The sequence below is a fragment of the Quercus suber genome, unplaced genomic scaffold (assembly GCF_002906115.3).
Source record: "Quercus suber isolate HL8 unplaced genomic scaffold, Cork oak 2.0 scaffold_31, whole genome shotgun sequence".
Classification (NCBI taxonomy): domain Eukaryota; kingdom Viridiplantae; phylum Streptophyta; class Magnoliopsida; order Fagales; family Fagaceae; genus Quercus; species Quercus suber.
Window position 1 is genome coordinate 1,370,425 of NW_027069496.1, and position 19,773 is coordinate 1,390,197.

A 19,773-nucleotide genomic window follows, 5' to 3' on the forward strand; every position below is an offset into this window, starting at 1 on the left:
ATGTCATCAAATAAATGTTATATTTTCAAGTTTTTGTGATCTAAAGTTGTATATTTGAACGAAATTTAATACGTATATTAAGAACATAAGGAATATAAAATTCAACGGTTAGATTTTCAAAATTCACACAAAAAAAAGTGTATAAAAAGTTTAAAGGGTTTCTCTCCAAACTAGTTTGGAAAGAAACTTTGTCCGTTTAAAAAATTATGTTTTTAAATGTATGTTTAAAAAAAAAGGCTAATTTCTAAAAATACACTCTTTTTAACGGCTTATCCAAAGAGACTTACTTAAAAAAAAAACCCAAATCTATTTAGGAAAAAAAATATCCCTTACGCCACTTCTGCTGTTTTTAACCCACAATTATCCGTTTGCCTCCACAACTCGTCGGTTTGCCACTCCCAATCGCCGCCTGAGCAGAAGCCGGACTCCAATTTAGGATTTTAAGTTCCAACCTTACTCACCGTGCAGGTGTATCTTTTTCTCTCTCTCTCTTTTTTTGGCTAAACTGTAGGTGTATCTCTTTCTCTTTGTTTATGCATGTTAGTCCCCAAGAAAACGAGAGGAAAATGTTGAAGAAGAAAGGGAGTAGAAACGCAATGACTCTCAAAGACTTTCACGATGGCTCCATCCCAATTGATCTCCCTCTTCCCTCTGCTCTCGGTGGCTCCATCCCAACAGAAAGAAAAAGAGAGAGAGAAAGAGAGAGGTGTTTGCTGCTAGAGTTGGAAGAGGGGTATTTAGGTCTTTTGGCTTAGTGCCACTTTAAGCAAAAGTCACATGGGAGGCATGTGATTGTGCTTTCCGGCTAACATAGTAGCAAATTTATCATTAGGGTCTCTTGGTTCAGGAGTTGAATATTTCGTAGGTGGTGATGTTTGGAAGCAAAGAAACAGTTCCATATTTGAGAACATGGACATAAACCTGGACGGTGTGGCAGCCAGAATTTTTAGCCTTTTTGTTGAGCATAAAAGTGCTAGACCCCCTCTTGTGAGATCTCAAGTTTCTGCATCAGCCTTGGGTTGGGTTGCTCCACCGAGGCTTGGCTTAAAAATAAATGTTGACGCTGTGGTAGGTCCAAGATTCTCTATCATTGCTGCGGTCACAAGAGATTGGAGAGGGAATGTGGTATTTGCTGGTTCAAGGAAAGTGAACACCATCTTTCCTTTTCAAGCTGAAGCGAAAGCAGTGAGGTGGGCGCTCTCTTTAGTTTCGAATTTGAGGTGTGGTTCTATCATGGTGGAAACGGACTCTCAAGTTGTGGCCAATCTCAGCTCGAACCTAGCCGCGCCTTCCCCTTGGAGAATCAGGTTTTTATGCTCTGATCCTTTTTATCTAGTTATAGTAATGTAGCAGTTAGATGGGTGCCTAGGATATGGAATGAGGCTGCCCACATTTTAGCCAAATGGTCTTTGTTTTGCAATTTTTTTTGGCTCTTTTAATGTTAGCTTTAGCCCGGACTGTTTCTCTTTTGTTGTGTTGAGAGAGTCCAATGGCTTGTTGTAGTTTGTTTCCTTCTTAATAAAAGTTTCTGTTTATCAAAAAAAAAATATATATATATATATTTTGTAGGTGATTTTCGAATGAACAAAGTTTCTCTCCAAACTAGTTTGGAAAGAAACTCTTCAAATTTCTCATATATTACTTTTTTTGGTATGAATTTTGAAAATCTAACCGTTGAATTTTATATTCCTTATGTTTTTCACATGCATATCAAATTTCATTCAAATTGGATATTATTTACTGTTTGATCAATTAACTTATTTTTTATATACAACTTTAGATAACAAAAACTTAAAATTATAACATTTATTTGATGACATAGCAATTGATCTTTGATTTTCTTAAAATTTTCTAAGCATTAAGGATGTAATAAGAACATGCAATCTAACGGTTAGATTTTCAAAATTCACACTCAATATAAATATATATGATAAGTTTGTAGGGTTTCTCTCCAAACTAGTTTGAAGAGAAACTTTGTTCTTTGCGAATCTGATGCCTCTTCGGTCATTTCAGCAATTACTCAAGCCTAAAATGGTGGCATTATGGGACATCTGGTGCAAAGCATTTAGTCCGTGAAGTCTGTTTTCTCTTGCTGTTCGTTCTATCACTTGAAAAGGGATTACAATAAGGTTGCTCATGAGCTAGCCCAATTTGCTAAGTGTAATCAAGCTTCCAATCTTTGGAAGGGTGTCATTCTGCCCTACTTAGTTCATTTATTTCAATCTGGCCTAAGTTGATTATGTTAGCTTTTGACCTCTGTTGTACTCATTTTCTTGTGTTAATGAAATATAAGTTTCTCTTCCAAAAAAAAAAAAAAAAGAATTTATCATTAGGGTCCGTCTAACATAGCAGCGAATTTATCATTAGGGTGCAAAGTGTAACATTGATGGTAATAGTTTAGGGTGCAAAACGTACATTAGAAAAATTTAGGATGCAAAGTATGATTTGAGCATAGTTTAGGATGGTAAAGTATAATTTCTCATGCTCTAAAAGAAATAGTCTAGTTTATACATTTGCATTTTGAATCTTCTACAACTTTCTATTGGTTTTGTTATAGTTTACAACTTGCATCTATTATAATATTATAGTTTTGATAAATGGTAGTACTATCTACTATTTTGACAGCTGTGTATAGCTTTCGTGTTTAATTTGTATATCATATGTGTTTTGTGGTTTACATTTTTCTCAATTGTTATATTATTTTAATTTTTATTTAATTTTAAGTAATCAAATTAAGTTATTATTATTGTTAAAATTAAATAAAAATTTATTACGGTTTTTTATGATATATTATTATGTGTACTTATTTATTGAAGTATTGATACAAATACAAATTCACTTTAATTGTTTAGTTTAGTTATAAATTATTTTAGTAATATGAAAGAAGGTGGGGTATAGATTTTTTTTAAAATATTTTAAATACATGCAAAAGTGGTGTCATAACTTTTGACCAAACTGTTTCATTTTCTATATGTGAGATACCTAAAAATAGAATATGCTAATTATGAAATTAGGACTTCCACATTTTTTAGTCATCAATTTTTTTTTTTAATGTTTAGTTTGCCCCCTGGAAAAAATTTCTGACTCTGGTTTACCCCACACTTATTCCCACACCCAATAAAAGGATTCAAATTCAATCAAGCATTAAATGATGATTGTCCTTAATCCTCAAAGTCAGCTTGTCCCTCTTACAGATTTTTGGCCTTCAATGAGCTAATGGTAAACAAGTGATTAACAATCTAGTGAGTTTAGCAAGCCTTCCTTACATTGAGCAGGTCTTTTGAGAGCGCCAAAAAATATATTTAAAATAGGGAATAACCTGAAATGAAGGGCATGAGTCCTAAACTGAATTAGAGAAATATAGAATGTCAAAATTGCAGTAAAACTCACCCTTATTCACACAAAAATCCTTACACCTTCATATACATCTTGATTAGTTAAGCAGATAGCTTGGTATATTTTTTGTGCGTTCTTAAAGGTACTAAACAGTCTAAACATAGCTCATGAAAAACAGTCTAAACATAAAATGATTACTTCTCCTCCATTACATGGATCATAATCATCCCCATCCTAATGCTAACAATTTCATTCACTTCAATTTCAGCACTTGTTGCAGTGTTTTCCCTCTGTTGTAGGCTTGTTAAGTGTATTGAGGCACTCCACTAGCCTTCTTTGCCGATTGTGCAGACAAGGGTGGTGGATTCGACTCCCTGAACTAATTCAAAGTCCACAGAGAGAACCAATCAAGCACAAGCAGGTGGCAATCTGAAAAAAGGACCCAACAATATTGTCATGCAATCTTTGATTAAGTAACCTTTGCCTTTCCACAAATGACACCAAGAGTTGATACATAACACAACCATTCTATTGCTTGCCAATCAAGTAGTATTTTTCTTTGGGGGAACTTGAATATAGATGAGATTCTTTGGAGATTAAATCTCGTTTTTCCTTATATGTCTCAATTGAATGGACTCTGTGATTATCAAACTTAGTCAGCCATGTCTCACAGGCAAACGCAGCTTAGATATCAGGGTTCGATGCCTTGGTCATACTCACAATATTTCACCATGGTGAACTGTAAGCAGATAAGTGAAAGAGTTAATTCTTTTTCAATTAAAAACCTAAAGCAGTCAAATTTTAAATAAATAAATAAGGTAAATCTCCATATGAAGCATTTGAACAGCTTCTTAAATAGTGCCTTACATTTGATAGTGTTTCTGTCACTACATGACCCAAACTACACCTCTACCAAAAAATGTAAGGAATTAAGGTGTCAAAATCACAAAAGGAAGATTGCAAAATCCATGCTAAACAATTACATCCATGATTATATAAATACATATGATAAAGATTTGAAGAATGTACAAAACGCTTTTTAATTTACACACAAGAAAAAATTTGAAGGAAAATAATGACGAATTTTCATCGACCCTGTTTGATAGCATCACCAATCATAGGTTTAGAAGCATTTGCTGGTGAATTCCCTACATCACCCACAATGCTTGTACTGGCTGTTGATGAGATGAAATAGTTAGTATCAGTTGCACCCTCACCGGTTACGTTGGTTATATCATCATATTTCCAATCTGTCAAATATCCTGGCCTTGAAGTTACAGTGCTCACTTCGATATCTCCAGTGAGCATTGCCACCACACGTGACATTGATGGCCGCAACATTGGGGATGCTTGAGTGCACAAAAGAGATACTCCTATTAGTCGTTTTACTTCTTCCTCATTGAATTCTGATAATTTAAAGTCCACAAGATCAACTTCACGGTTGTTTTCATGCAACTGCCAAGCCTGAGAAAGAAATATATTTTATCAGAGTAGCCTTACAATATTGTGTACAAGTGGTGGCAGTGAGTGATCCATTTGTTTCAATGAGATAACTTTCTAGTATTTCAGACTATAGTACAGAAGTGGTGGAAGTGAGAATCCAATTGTTTCAATGAGTCTAGCTGTCCAAGTGTTCATAATATAGTATAAAGGTATTGTCAGTGAGTATTCAAACTGTCTGAATGAATGAGAAGACCATGTTTTAGTTTACTGGGGATCTAAATAAAATCTACTTGTTTTCCCTAAAGTCACCCACAGGTTCATCTTGTGAATCTAACAGTCACTCCATTTTAAATACTCATTTTGAATGCTCTGTGACATATGGATGAGTGACACTGACAGGTCAAGATTAAAATATATTTCTATATAAGAGTGTGTAAACTTCAAAATCAAGAACATAACAAATTATGAATAATCAAGAACATGTGTGTTATCATGAATTTCATAAAATAACTTGGAAAGAGACCATTACATAGTATTTGGTCACACAAAAAGTACTCTTACTCGCATAGATTTAGGTATGGAGACTCATTTGATTTCCCATTATGCTGCAAAGTGGACTCATTTTGCAAATACTCTAAATAAGCAAATAAAATTATTTTGCTTCCTTTAGACGTCCTAACTTTCCTCTTTATTTATTGGTAAGTTATGATCCAAGTTTTGCTGGTACTTCAACTTTTGGCAGAACCAAAAAAAAAATATATATAGTTGTGGATGGATCGTGACTGTCATGAACCCAAAACACATATCCAGACAAAAATAAATGCTACTGAAACTTTTTGAAGGAAAAAAAATCCATCCAATTAAAGAAAGATGACTGTCATGGTGCAGAAAATATTGTTCATACCCATTCAAGAAGATATATCTTTTCTTCTTCCAAGCTTGAGTCAGAATTTGGCCTGCCACTAACAAGCTCTAAAGCCACAACACCAAAGGCAAACACATCAGCCTTCTCTGTAAGGTGCCACGCATGGCGTACTCCGGTGCAAGATACCCACTGCATCAGTAAAAATCACATGCACAAATTAGTGCTAATCTTACTAAATCAATAAAATAAATAAACAAATAAAAGGATTATGTGATTCAGAAAGACAAGGTGACAAGCTAAGCCTCGAGGATCTTACATAGTCCCTGCAACGCGCGTGCTTATGTGGGTCTTTTTATCATCATAAAGCTTGGCCAAGCCAAAGTCTGATATTTTGGGGATGAGATCAGAGTCAAGCAGGATATTACTAGCCTTCACATCTCTGTGCACAATCCGAAGCCGTGACTCCTCATGAAGATAAGCTAAACCTCTTGCCACACCCAAGCATATATCAAAGCGTGTTGACCAATCGAGATTCAAGGTTCTTTTTCCTGTCTCATGCAAGCATATAAATTAAATCTACATAGTATAAATAAATACTTACACACAATTAGCAACAGCAAAGATGCATTCACATACCAAATAATGCTTGATCAAGACTTTTATTTTCTAAATACTCGTACACAAGGAGTCGTTTATCTCCCTCAATGCAACATCCATACAACTTCACAAGGTTACGGTGTTGCACAGCAGATATAGTAGCAATCTCAGTTAGGAATTGGTTCTTTCCTTGGTGTGATGTTACAGACAGTTGCTTCACAGCAATTACTCTCCCATCATTAAGTGTTCCCTATTCAATACAAAATACCAAACAAAATATTAAAGAATCTGTTTAAAAAATATCACCCATCTACATATAATTTTAATCTATTATAGTAAATAGAAAAGAAGAGTTTGGATAATTAGGATGGATGGCTTAATAGAGATGTAATTTAGACTTCTTATCTGATTGATGTCTTAAGTAAAGTCAAACAATGTAAAAAGAACCACACAATACCCAATTATACATAAAATTTATAAGGACAAATTTCAAAAAATTGTAGTTGCTTAATGGTCACCATCACCATGAAATTGCATGTCCATTTTAATCATTTTCAATTTTATGCCTCATACCATTCAAGGAAAAGTATCAGGCAGGAATGACAGGTTGCCCAATATAAATTTTCTACAAAGCACTAGATTGCCTTCATATGGTCCAAAACTTTGATTTCTAAAATAAATTTAAAAAAAAAAAAAAAACTTGCTTTCTGGAGTGTTTTTCCTTCCAATGATACAAGCAATACATCTGGCAAGCTATAAACTACCAAAAACGTAATCTTTTGGATCCCATTTCATAGATCAGGTAACGAACCTTACTAATGTCTAGAAAAGAAGGAATAAAAACAAAATTATTTTTATGCTCCAAGTAAATATAATCTTGTTTGGACTTCAATTATTTGGTCAAAATCTCCTAATACTAAAAGATTTTGGAAATTCTTTATTCGTATTAACTGTGATTACTCAAACTACTACACCCTCCACAAAATGTAATTACCCATCTATTGGTTCCCGTGATTATCAAATCTAACAAACATCAGCCAGAGATGATTTTTTCTTGACCAGTCCATTTTTAACAATCTTAAACAACTACTCTAACTTTAAACCATCCATAAGGATATTAATTTTCCATACTCATCAATGCAGGATGTTATCATAGTTTGTTTAGAGTGAGACTACATAGAATGTGTCCAATAAATTTTTTTTTTTGGGGGCAAATTACATTTTAAACTATATAGTTTGGGTTGATTGCAATTGAACCCTGAACTTTAAAAAGTTTCAATTCACCTCCTCCATCTATTTTTTCCAAAATCGTTTACCAAATACATGTGCCTATACAACTGTGTTTTACAAAGCTCAATGACACAAATTTGACACCTAATAATATAAAAAAAGGAAATACGGCATTATTTTGGACTTACCAAAGTGCACCCTTTTGGACTTGGGTAAGTAAATGGCATTAAGGAAATAGGGGTAGAAGGGGTTGGTTGATTGAAAGTTCTGAAAAACTAGAAGGTTTTAAATGTAAGCTTCAAAAATTTGGGGTTTAAATGAATCAACCACAAACTATAAGGTTCAAAATATAATTTGTCCCTTTTCTCATCAATTCATCACCCTCTAAGTAGTTTTCTGTGAATAAGTACTTTTTAATAACAGATTCACTTCTTGAAATTGTAATAAAGTGCCATAAAATGGGCCTTATTTCATCGTACGATACTTTCTTTTATAAGTTTACCAATTGTAAAGGGCATCCCTAAAAAAATGGAACAGAAACATAATTTTGAATATGTAAACCAGGCCACATAAAGGAGAAAAAATGTGTAACAGATTTTACGGTGTGGAAGAAGTTTGAATTTGGGAAAATGGCCTGAATCAGAAAACAACTAGAAAATAGATTGGTTCATTTGATTAAGAACTTTGAATAACTTTCAACTCCGAGATTTGGCTAGGCCATTAATCAAGTTCTGGTGGGGGATGGTTCTAACATTTACATGTGGGATGATAATTGGCACCCAGAAGGCCCTTTCAGCTCAATAGATGCTAAACTCTCTAGTGTGATTCTAAACACGGCTTAGAATTGGAGCAATGCAAGGTCTGATGATCTTGTTACTATTCTAAGTAAATTGCCATGGATTGCTATTGGTGAATGTGATAAGGCTGTATGGATTCGCTCTGAATCAGGTATTTTCTCTATCTCAAGTTCTTGGGGCCAAATTAGGCTAAGGAGGCCTATTGTCAATTGGTAGAAAATTGTTTGATTTCATGATTTTCCAAAACCATCCCAAGGCAGCTTTCATTACTTGGTTAGCTTTGAGGGATAGATTATCTACTAATGAAAGAATAGTTAGTTGGGGAACAAGTTGTGACATTTTGGGTACTATGTAGAGCATGCATTGAAAATAGAGACCATATCTTCTTCAAATGCCCTATTTCTCAAAGAATTTGGAGGATAATTAAAAGATGATGCTGTCAAGAAGGCCTTGATGATGAATTGGGTAATCTCATTACTTGGGCAGTACAAACTTGGAAATGAAAAAACTTAGGGGAAGATTGTTGCAGGTTAGGCTTCAGTGCTGGTATGTACCATGTTTGGGCTCAAAGAAATTCTGTTAAGCACCAGGGAACTGTGATAACAGAGGAACAAATTTTAGGGGTCATAAAGAATCAGGTGGAGTATAAAATTGAAAGCAAGGGTGTATATCCCAGCTCTAGTATCAACAAAAAAATCTGCACCAGATGGGGTATCTCAGATGTTTTGTTTAAGCCCAAAGTTTGATCTATGTGGCAGGACAACTTTCCAACTGTTGCAGATTCTTCTCCTTGCTAATTTGCTAAGTGGAAATGTGGTTTTTTAGTTTTGCATTATTTTGTAATTTGATTTGTTAGTTGCTGGGATTTTGTCCCTGATCTGTGTATTTGGGTAGTCAATCTTGGTTGCGTAGTTTAGATATTGTTGTCTTGTTGTAGTTGGGAGCTGTTTGCTCTGTTGTAGCCCTTAACTGTTGTGGCTGGTTTCAGCTTGTTGCTTAATAAAATTCACTTGATTATCAGGGAAAAAAAAAACTTTCAACTTCTAAGTAAATTTGAAAGATAACAATAAAAGAAGATGAATGTGAATTAGAACTAGTAAAAGAAATAGAAAGGGGCATATGGATATGGGATTATGAATCTTCATTTATTTTTGGATCAATTTAGTTCTACAGCAATTGCAACTGCAGCTTCTCGCCAATCGTAGGAACAAGATATCATGGTAAAGACAACCAAGTAATTTCACAACAACTGGAAAAAGAAAATAAAAGGATAATATAAAAGGAAAGAAAAAAGTAAAAGAAAAAGGGTGATGTTTAACTCTCTGATTTGTCAATAGCTATTTCTTGGAAATATCAATAGATGTATAGAAGCTCTAAACTTATATCAGACAGTCAACTTTAAGGCAATGGCTTGGTTTCAGCCACTAAAGTTCTTGATTAGAATAAGGAATTACCTTATAAACTGGTCCAAATCCTCCCTCTCCGAGCTTATTATCAGGATTAAAATCTGCTGTACCTGTCTTTAGTTCAGCATAGCTGAAAGTGAATGTTTTAGCATCTATTCCAAGGAGCTCTGCAATGTCAACGTAAACACAGGTTGTAACACTGAATCCAATAACTAGTAATCAATTTGCTTGAGTGGTTTAAAGCAGAAAACACAGCAACGTTTTAGCAAACTAAATGAGGAACTATCCTTTTCTTAAGCATCAATGATCAATGTGTTTTAGTCCAGAATGCTTTGGACTGAAGCAGGAGATTGGGTAGGTAGCTTAATAAATGGGAATTTGTCTATAGCTTTTGTCTATAGCCTGGAGCTTCATTGGCCACATAAATTATGTTTCTCCCTACTCCTTTTTGGTCATATATGTCTGTTTGTGTGTGCATGTGTATTTTTCCAGGACATGTATAGAAAGAGGTTTTAGTAAAAATGCGGATGTATACAAGAAATGATACACTGCATTTTATACTCATATTATGGAGTATGCGAAGGCCACCTCACTAATAGCAAGTACCATTGCCTCGCATAAGAAAAGAGTACCATTTTTCTAACATGTAGAGAAAACTGAATAAAGTTTGACAACTATCATCATGCATGTGCAACATGATTTTTGGCTTACCTTCATCATCATTGGTTGGCGGTTTTCTTCTTCGAACAATATAGAAAACAATGAAAACAGCCAGAAAGCTCACAACCCCAACACCAACAACGAGACCCACAATCAGACGAGTCCTATTCTTGTTGCTGCTTGGAGGAATGTTACTAACAGTGGGTGTAAATTCTATACCAAAGTAAGATAGTCAATAATATGTTACTAAATTGTGAGGAACCAATACCTAATCTTTCTAAATTGCATCTATAGTTTCTGCACTTTCTTACCTGGGGTAGCACTGATGGCTGAAATAGAAGGCCCATAAGTACCTTGAGCAGGTACACAGCAAGTCCCCTTTCCAGCCCAAAAGAGATGGATTTCAAGGTAGTTTTGTGATACCTGAACATTATTATATTCAAAAATTAGCCCCCCCAAAAAAAAGGAATGAAGGATAAGAGGAAAGAGGTCATTTTATAGGAAAATTGGAGAGGGAATAAATCAAAGGTTTCATTCAAAATCCTTATCATGATTATAGACATATTTTAGATATCAGAACTATTTTTATTTTTGGAAATAAATTGCAAAAAAAGTGAAGAAATCATGGAGGTAATGATTGTACCGTACTCGACAAAAATTCTGAGAAAAAAAAGAGCAAAATAGATTGTTAAAGAAAACAAGTGGCGGAGCCAAAATTGAGAACTGCTAGTGGCAAATTTAGAATTGATTAGATAATTTCAATTGTAAATATGCATCATATACAACAAAAATCTATATTGATGAATAAGACAGTCAATATATTTGTTCTTATACTCTTTTTCTGTAAAGAAATATACACTTAGGTTGGCATCATAATCCCTAGTCACGATCATGGTGGGAAATTATTAAACTACACAATTAATGGTTAGCAAAGAAACTTACACTTATATACTAGGGTGAATAAACTTTTTAGGCCAAGCAAACTTTATTTTAAAAGAAAACGCTGAAGCAGAACAATTTGATAATATGATGCAGGCCTGGATATAAATATCAAACACACGCCTTCCAAGACTTTGCCATGTGTTAGAGTTTACAAAAGCTATTTCTGCAAAAGGGAGGCTCACAGTGTAGTTTCCATTCTCGAGCCCCAGGCCATAGTATCGTAATGATGAAGCAGAGAGTCGAGTTGTTCGGAATAGCTCTGAGTCTAAAGTATTTGTGAATTGCGATAACGAAGAACTTGTATACTGAGCATTATTGGACCCACTAAAATATCCAACATTACTAACTGCCCACCTTTCTGTGTCAACCACATAATATGTGGCTGGACCAAGTGTCTCATTATCCCTCTCATACACAATCCCATTAGAAGAGGTAATCTGAGGTCCACCACACTTAATTGCAAACTCAGAATCTGTAAATGATATATTAAAAAAAAAAAACAATCATTGATGTGTAAGCTCGGAAAGGTAATTAAATTTGTGCGTTCATAAGCATGCTATGCATTACAATAGTGGATATGCTTGAATTTAGAATTCTGACTAGTAGTTTGTTATTAGAGGGAAAAAAAAAAAAGAATGTAAGTTGAAAAATAGTTTAATTATCTGTAAGTTGAACGTGTGACTTAGTGCTAAGTACAAAAGATTTACATATTCAAACCTGAGCTTTTTAAATACTCTTTTAATGATCACCAGTATAGGGTTCTTGGCAGAGGTTCACTGACCTTGCAATTTTTCTTTAAAGCACATCATGTTGCCATTTAAAATTACTATATACTGAATTAACACTGGAATGTAGCTGTGATGCATTGCAAATTTAGCCCTTAAAAGATAGATCTAATATTTATGTGTACTAAAAATTTGGAATGCATCTTGATTTTACTGTGTCCATATCAATATTTTGTAAGCATTTGAAGTTCCGTCAGTTCGCATTCTGCTTAGAAGCACCAATCCTCAATACCTACTAATACTTTCCAATCTTACAATCAAGTGTGATTTTTTAAATTGTACTTACATCTTCCAATGCCTTGATTGCAAGGAAAACCCTGTTGAAGACAGTTCAATCCTGAAGGCAAAACACTAAAGCAGAATAGAAATGCACTTAGGCTAGGAATATGTAGCTTAACGACATAAAACATTAGTTATTAAAGCAGACATATCTGATTGATACAAATATTCTTATTAGGATTAGGTTTTCACTCATGTAATTAGAAATGATCTCTTGGCAATATGCGCAATAGCATTCTCTTAATAATACTAAACCTTGATTGCCCCATGATGAAAGAGGTTTCTTTAAATGATTTACGACTTGTGGTTTCCCAATTTAAGGCAGTACTTGCAATCAGAAGAAGTAAATAAATATATATGAAATTGATCATGAAGAGAAACATATAATATTTATGCAGAAGTGGTGTTTTTCTTTTGGGGTGGAGGGAGGGGCAATTTAATCAAATGGGCTTTGATAGTCCCCATTACTCCCCTAGGTATCAAATCAGCTAATTACTCTTCATTCTTATCAATGTTTCGTACCAATAGAACATATAGATTAGATGTCATTTGACCATATAAATAAGATGATATAACCAGGCTTGACCCATTCTAATTATTTTTTTTAGTGCAAATTTTGGTAATTGATGACTCCTGAGTTGTTGGAGCTAGAAACCCATTTCCCATGCCCAGGATCTCCACATGTGAGGCTTAAGAGAATATTTTCTACTTCTTACTTTTTCTTTTCAACTTCCAGCAATTTTCTTTTTCACTTCCAAATATTTTCCAGCCTTCTCCACAACAAAAACTAGCCCTACCTATCCCAAAACTCGATAAATCTCAAATTAGTTTGGTATCAAAGCTTTTGTCCTGCATCAGACCCTATTGATTCACTCCTTTTAATGAACATGTCTAAGTAATATACATGCTATCAGCTTCTAACAGCTTCATCACCATAATTGACAAGATAATAACATTTTAAACTTGATTAGAAACTGTTTTCATTATAGTAAAACTCAAGCGTTAAAATAAGAAAATATAGCATCGAGAAATTTACCTGCTGTTTGAACCTTCTATTGTGAAATTCTTGGCAACTAAATTACTGCATATCATACAACATAAGATTTGAATGTCAGTTTTTATTCAAGAGTAGCAAGTTATAGAATATCAGAAACATAAATATAATATAAGATATTTTCAAATACAATAGTGTACATACAGTTGTAAATTTTGTTCGCTAACCCAAGAAGGAAAGCTTCCCTGTAAATTATTGTAAGACAAATCACTGCAATCATAACATAAGAAGGATGTTAGATACATGATCCATTCAACTAGTAAACAATCCCAAGTGCAGTACTAAATTATGCATTAGTCAATTGACATTGATGCTCTGAAACAAAATTTTGAAGCCACATTATTTGAAATTTAGAACCTCTATTTTTCCATGTTGCTGATAATGCCATGCTTGTTTAAGCTATTAGCTACACATGGAAATCCATGTATACTCTTTTATGAGACTATAAGATTAGGCCAGTACAATTAATCCATTGGTGATACAACATTTATTATTTTCTGTAATTGCTTGCTTATAGATACACAGAAAAACCCTCCCCACCCAGGGGGGGGGGGGTTGTTTTACTTTTTTCAAAAGAAACACTACCATTATTTTAGAGTAATCGCTAAATTATTACTTGGAGATCAAATCTTTGAATAACCTGGGTGTCTTTTAACCTCCCATTGTAAAAGCATCTGCTCCATAAGATTGTTATAGCTCACTACATATAAATGTTCGCTTAGCTCATACAAGATTTTGGGATGCGGTACTCAACGTTTTTCTACCAAAATACCACCATAAATAGCTTAGTATTAATATGAGATCGGAGTCATACTACCCTCTTGACATTAGACTGAATATAACTCCTTGTACATATGCATCAGAGATTCAAAAAATCCTTATACAAATAAGGGATTTCAATCAAAAAACTAATTGTTAGACACCTCTATTTTAAATGTATCATAATGTTGTTAAATGCAAATAATGTCTTTATGTACTTACATGTTGAGAAGAGACCCACTTTTTTGTGTAGGTACAATGCCGTTTAACTTATTATTTCCAAGAAACCTGATAATGAAGGCAATAAATTAAGAAATTAAGAATAATATTGGGACGTATAATATGAAATTAAGAAAATGAGGTATATTACAAGAAAGAGAGCGAACTCAAATTGAAAAGCGCGTTTGGAATTTGTCCTATTATATTGTTGAAGCTCAAATCCCTAAAAGAGTTAAACAATATTATTATTATGTATTGATAACAAAGCTATTGTCACATGGTTGTGATTCATAAAACTAGTTATCTACAAGAAGTAATTAACAATTATAATCCTTACATACTATCCCAACAAGAAAGAAGGAAAAAGAAAAGGATAGAGAAAAGATAAGAAGGGTGGAAAAGAAACAAGAAGAACTTGAAATACAATGAATTTCCCCTTATCCAATTACAAACAGGGTGAGTTCATTTTGCAAGCCAAGAGAAACCTGATAACAATATCACTTAATTTGATCAGTATTTACCACATAAATTTTAATTCAGGAACCCACATAAATTTCTTTCTTCAGGTTGGGGTTGCCCAACCTAATAAATAGCATAGAGGTTCCCAGTTCCATTGCTTTGAACAACAATCAAATTCAACCAAAATTCCAGCACTACGTGTTTCTAAAATTCTAGATAGTCACCCACCAATGGGAATTACTTACAGTTGTGACAAACTTAAGTATTCTCCTATATTTGATGGAATTGAATCAGAAATGTTATTATTCCTCAGCACTCTGCAACAGATGCAACTAAACTGTAATATTATATATTGGAAGAGCAACAAAGAAGAAAGAAAATATGGATATTCAAAATTAGGAATTTGAAACATAGATGCTTGGGTGTTTCTTACAAGGTACTTAGAGATTTCATATTCCTTATAAAAGCCAGTAAAGAGCTCCCATTAGACAAATCACTTATTCTCCTACAATAATATCACACATGAGATTGTTAACTTTACAAGATCTACAAAATACAAATAAAAGTAACTAAGAGATGTTGACACTCACAACTCTGTCAGAGAAGTCAAATTGGAAAACGCCGAGGGTATTGGACCTTCTAAAGAGTTTCCTTCAAGCTTCCTACCAAAATCATTTTGGAGTAGTTAATCATAAATTGTGCACAAATGCATCTCTTCTGTAGAATGTACAAGTACACACTAAAATTTTATCAATAATAACTTTGACTTTGTAACAAAAATTGAGCCTTATCAAGTATGATTTAGAGAGAACCAAATAGGATAAGGCTAACAATAGCCTTACAAGGTAGTAAGTTTTGACCAATTTCCAATGAAGTCAGGTATCCTGCCTACTAGTTCAGTGTCTGAAGCCCACCTGAGACCATAAAAAATCTCTTCTCACACAATCTAATCACAATTTTTTTGTTTTAATATTCATGGTTATGTAAATTTTAGAAAGTTTTTAGGTAAGAAAATAAGTAGTAAGCTAGTTCTTACACTGTTGCAAGGCTTTTTAAATTAGCAAATGTCGAAGGAATCACACCACTAACTCCAGAACTATCAAAGTAGCTGTCGAGGTAAAGAATTTTCATGAATAAAATTATATTAATATCCTATCCTCAGCTCAAATTAAAATTTAGTAGCAATAGTTAATGAATTTAATAACCAAAGGAAAGGTCTCAAGCCATTTGTGGCAGCTAATAGAAAAATTTTCAAAATTTCTCATTGTAAGTATCTACAAAATATATCATTTTCACCATATCATTTCTGGCAGCTGATTGTAACACCCCAAAATTTTGACACCAATTTATTTATTATATGTAAACTATAAAGGAGGCCTGCAATTAAATGGATTAAATGGGTTTGGGCCTAAGATATTAAAAAAAATAAATAAATAAAATAAGATAAATACAATTGGAATATGAAGCCCAAGTGAGATGACATAAGTAAATATATGGGCCTTGAAAACCCTAGTCTTTTACCTCACATATACTTATGAGACTTTCTTTTTGCTTCAGCCGCATCAGACTACTGAACTTTACTTCTCTTCACTGTGGCTGTGAGTAGAGATTACAGGTACGGTTTCTATGATTATAGTAATAGAAAAAGGGCTCCTAGAATCGTTATTATATTAGATAAGGGATGGTCAAATATGGCTGCATGTCAAGAGCTTTGATATTGTATCTAATAGGCTTGGACTTTATCAATTGCTTTGTCATAACATGAAAGGGAAAATAATGCTTTTTGTGGGTTTATATATATATATATATATATCTGTATATGGCCATCTTGGATGGGCAAAGGGTGCTTGTGGATTATTTTGCTTTCACACATAGCCTCAATTGTTGACCGGTTAGTATGCATTCGCACTAGTTCAGCCGTGTACTAAATTTTGGGTCTTTGGGTTGAGAATTACAATATTATAATAGGAATTGTTTTATAGCCGTATGGTCCAGGCTTTGAAAATTGATTATGTATGAATAGTATGTATATTCATATGGACCTCTTTTGGCTCTAAGATTGATTTGGCTGAGCTATATTATTGCACTAGCTATCTTTTAGCTATATTGAAGCTTCATGAATATTCTGATTAGGCAGCAATATTTATAAGTCCAGAAATCTGATCTGAAAGTAAATTGGAATGCTAGGCGAATAAATGGAGGATTTTGGATAAATCAATATTGTCTAGGATATAATCGTCTAAGTGTGAAAATAGATTTTTAAGTGAGAAATTGTGTATTGATGAACCTATTTTCGGTGTTGTTAGGTTCTAATTCTACTGAATTGTTGTGATTCGAGGGAGGTTGATATCCTTTATTTTTGCAACTAAGAGGTAAGTGGTGTTTACTAATTTTGGGGGTTTTCCCAAAACGATGTCGATTGTTAAACTATTTTATACCAAAGAAATATGTTGATATTCTATGTATAAATTGATATTTTATAAATGGTTGATGTGCACGTTTACTATTCGTTTTATGAAAAACTTGTGGGACAACCTAAATTTAGTTAAACTTGTATGTGTGTATATATATCTTTATATTTTTGAGAATTATGAATGGATTATTTTTTTGTGAGCATATTGAAATGTGTTTTGGAAACCTATGGCAAGTCGTGAATAGAAGCTCAGTATGGTATCTAGTCCTTAGCAAGGGACAATCATACTGCAGCTAGTCCTTAGCAAGAGACGGTCCCAGAAAAGGGGACAGTGCACATTTAATAGCTCCTTAGCAAGGGAGTATATTATTGAGGATCCAAAAAGGAAGCTCCTTAGCAAGGGAGTGCACCTTTTGGTTCCAAAGGAACTATCCTTAAGAAAGGAGATGAAAAGGAGGTTCTAGTCCCAAAAAGGGGATAGCACAACCCTGTCAACGGGGCGTAAACATTGACCACGAGAAAAGCCTAGGAAATTGTTTATGTGATTGTATTGATATATGTATTATGATGGCTCACAATATAAAGATATTTTCTTTTTATATATGAAGTATTTGATGATGAATATTGATGAGTTACAAGTTATGAAATTGTTGAAAAAAATTATTTATTTGAAAGGTTTGTTCCCACACCCTAATGTTAGTGAATTCCACTTATTGAGTTATCTCACCCCCCTCTTTTATTTTCCATTACAGATACATTAGAGGGATTACTGGAGTAAAGATTCTTGGGAGATAGCAATTACAAACTATTTTTGTAGAACTGAGGATTTTATTATTATTTTATGGCATTAATCATTGTATTGGAGAATTATTTTGAGGATGTTTTGTATTTAATGAATTAGAGCTCTGACTTTTCTGATGAAATTCAAGGTTGCTAGTTTCTTTTATTTAACATATTTTATGGATTATTCAGATTAGATAGGCATTTACTGCTTATGATTTTGGGGCGTTACACTGATAGTACTTGACTTTATCATGTAAAATATATATTTAAAAAATATACATTGTTTTCTGTCTTGGGATAAACCAGATAATCTTGCATTTGCAAAACCTTGCAATATGGCATATGAGATTTGTTGTCACAAAGTTCTTATAATCTCAAGCAACAGACAAGATATTACTAGAAGCTTTACTAGAACGATTTCCAAAGTCTACCTCACCTAGCTATAAAATAAAATCAAATTGATTTTCAGAATGTTCACTGAAAATGGAAAGCTTTATGGTACTAGAACTTACAGCTCTTCTAATTTCGCTAAATTGCCAAGCTTAGATGGGAGAGAACCAGTGAAGTTGTTTGTCGAAAAAGACCTACAAAATTAACAAGTAAAACAATATATGAAGTATAATTTATAAACAAGGACTTGATTGTCTTAGGGTGCAGATCATCAAGATCAAGTATGTGAGATATAGAATTCCAACTCAAAAAAAAAAAAGATGTGAAATCCAGAAAGCATCAAAATAGGTGTACAATTGCATCAGGGTGACTACTAAATTCATATTTTTGTGATTCTTCATTATTTTTAATGGGAAGTCACAAATGCATCTTATTATTGAGAGAAGAGGAAATTCCATTTGAGATAGACCTTATGACAAAACCCTTCTTCAAATAAATTATAATAAAAGAATGGTTGAAACAACACCACCAAGATGCCACATAAATGGCTCACAAATTTTGAATGAGGGTAACTTACAATGATAGTAAATCTGTAAGATTTCCAAGCTCCCTTGGAAGTGTCCCTGATAATGCATTGATGCCAAAACTCCTAATTTATTAAACATCAAAGGAAAGAGAAAGGTTAGCTAACATTGGATGTACAATATCCTTTAAGTTTCAAACCAAAACTGAGACAAGCTTACAGGTATTGCATGCGATATAGTTTGCCGATGGATGCAGACAAGTTACTAGTCAAGTAATTTTGGCCCAAATTCCTGTAAGAAATATTGGAAACATAGCACATTTAACAGAATATAATGGAAATGAACCATCCTGGAAAATTAGTACACCACATCTAGTACAAATTTTAATTGGTTTACATGACATGGTACACTTTCAAGGTCTAAGTTCAATCCTAGCTTACATGAAAAAGAAGGTAATCCATATTCATGCAAAACACAAGTAAACAAACATATCAAGAAGATATCGTACAGATTGAAGAGGAAAGTCAAAGTCCATAGTTCATCTGGAATTACACCAACTACATTCAGGGCATAAGCCTTCCTGTAAAAGGGGAAAAAAAACATCAACCATGAAAAAAAGATTCAAATACTGAAGATGCCCAAGATATTTTGAAGTGTAGTTTTTGTAACTTACCAAATTTTGCAGAACTTTCAAGGATTTTTTTTTTTAAAAAAAAAAAAAAAATTGAAAAAAGGGGAGATTATCATATGAAATAATTGTGCTTCAGCTTGTATATGAATTTAATTCATGGATCGCTAAAACTGTAAGCTTAGTAAAGGTGGCAGATTGAAT

General features: G+C 33.5%; 2 protein-coding genes and 1 long non-coding RNA gene across 3 annotated transcripts; all 3 read right to left on the bottom strand.

Annotated features, from left to right (window-relative positions):
- Nucleotides 1-4,155: 4,155 nt before the first annotated feature.
- On the bottom strand, nt 4,156-11,227 carry LOC111986175 (probable LRR receptor-like serine/threonine-protein kinase At1g56140). The gene is given in 9 exon segments (XM_024017794.2): nt 4,156-4,800; nt 5,684-5,799; nt 5,802-5,833; nt 5,961-6,192; nt 6,281-6,491; nt 9,723-9,841; nt 10,386-10,547; nt 10,646-10,757; nt 11,192-11,227. Coding segments are annotated over 9 exon segments (1,398 nt in total). The 3' UTR covers nt 4,156-4,422.
- LOC136061322 (probable LRR receptor-like serine/threonine-protein kinase At1g56140) lies at nt 10,670-12,471 on the bottom strand. Its single transcript, XM_065770468.1, has 3 exons — nt 12,348-12,471; nt 11,277-11,748; nt 10,670-10,757 (listed from the first exon to the last, which is right to left on the bottom strand). Exons 1-2 carry the CDS (start codon nt 12,469-12,471, stop codon nt 11,279-11,281), a joined length of 594 nt encoding a protein of 197 aa, XP_065626540.1. The 3' UTR covers nt 10,670-10,757; nt 11,277-11,278.
- A 6,521-nt stretch (nt 12,472-18,992) lies between these two features.
- On the bottom strand, nt 18,993-19,535 carry LOC136061161 (uncharacterized). The gene is made up of 3 exons (XR_010627779.1): nt 19,450-19,535; nt 19,161-19,232; nt 18,993-19,066 (listed from the first exon to the last, which is right to left on the bottom strand). It is a non-coding gene; the product is annotated as an uncharacterized LOC136061161 (long non-coding RNA).
- Nucleotides 19,536-19,773: the final 238 nt, after the last annotated feature.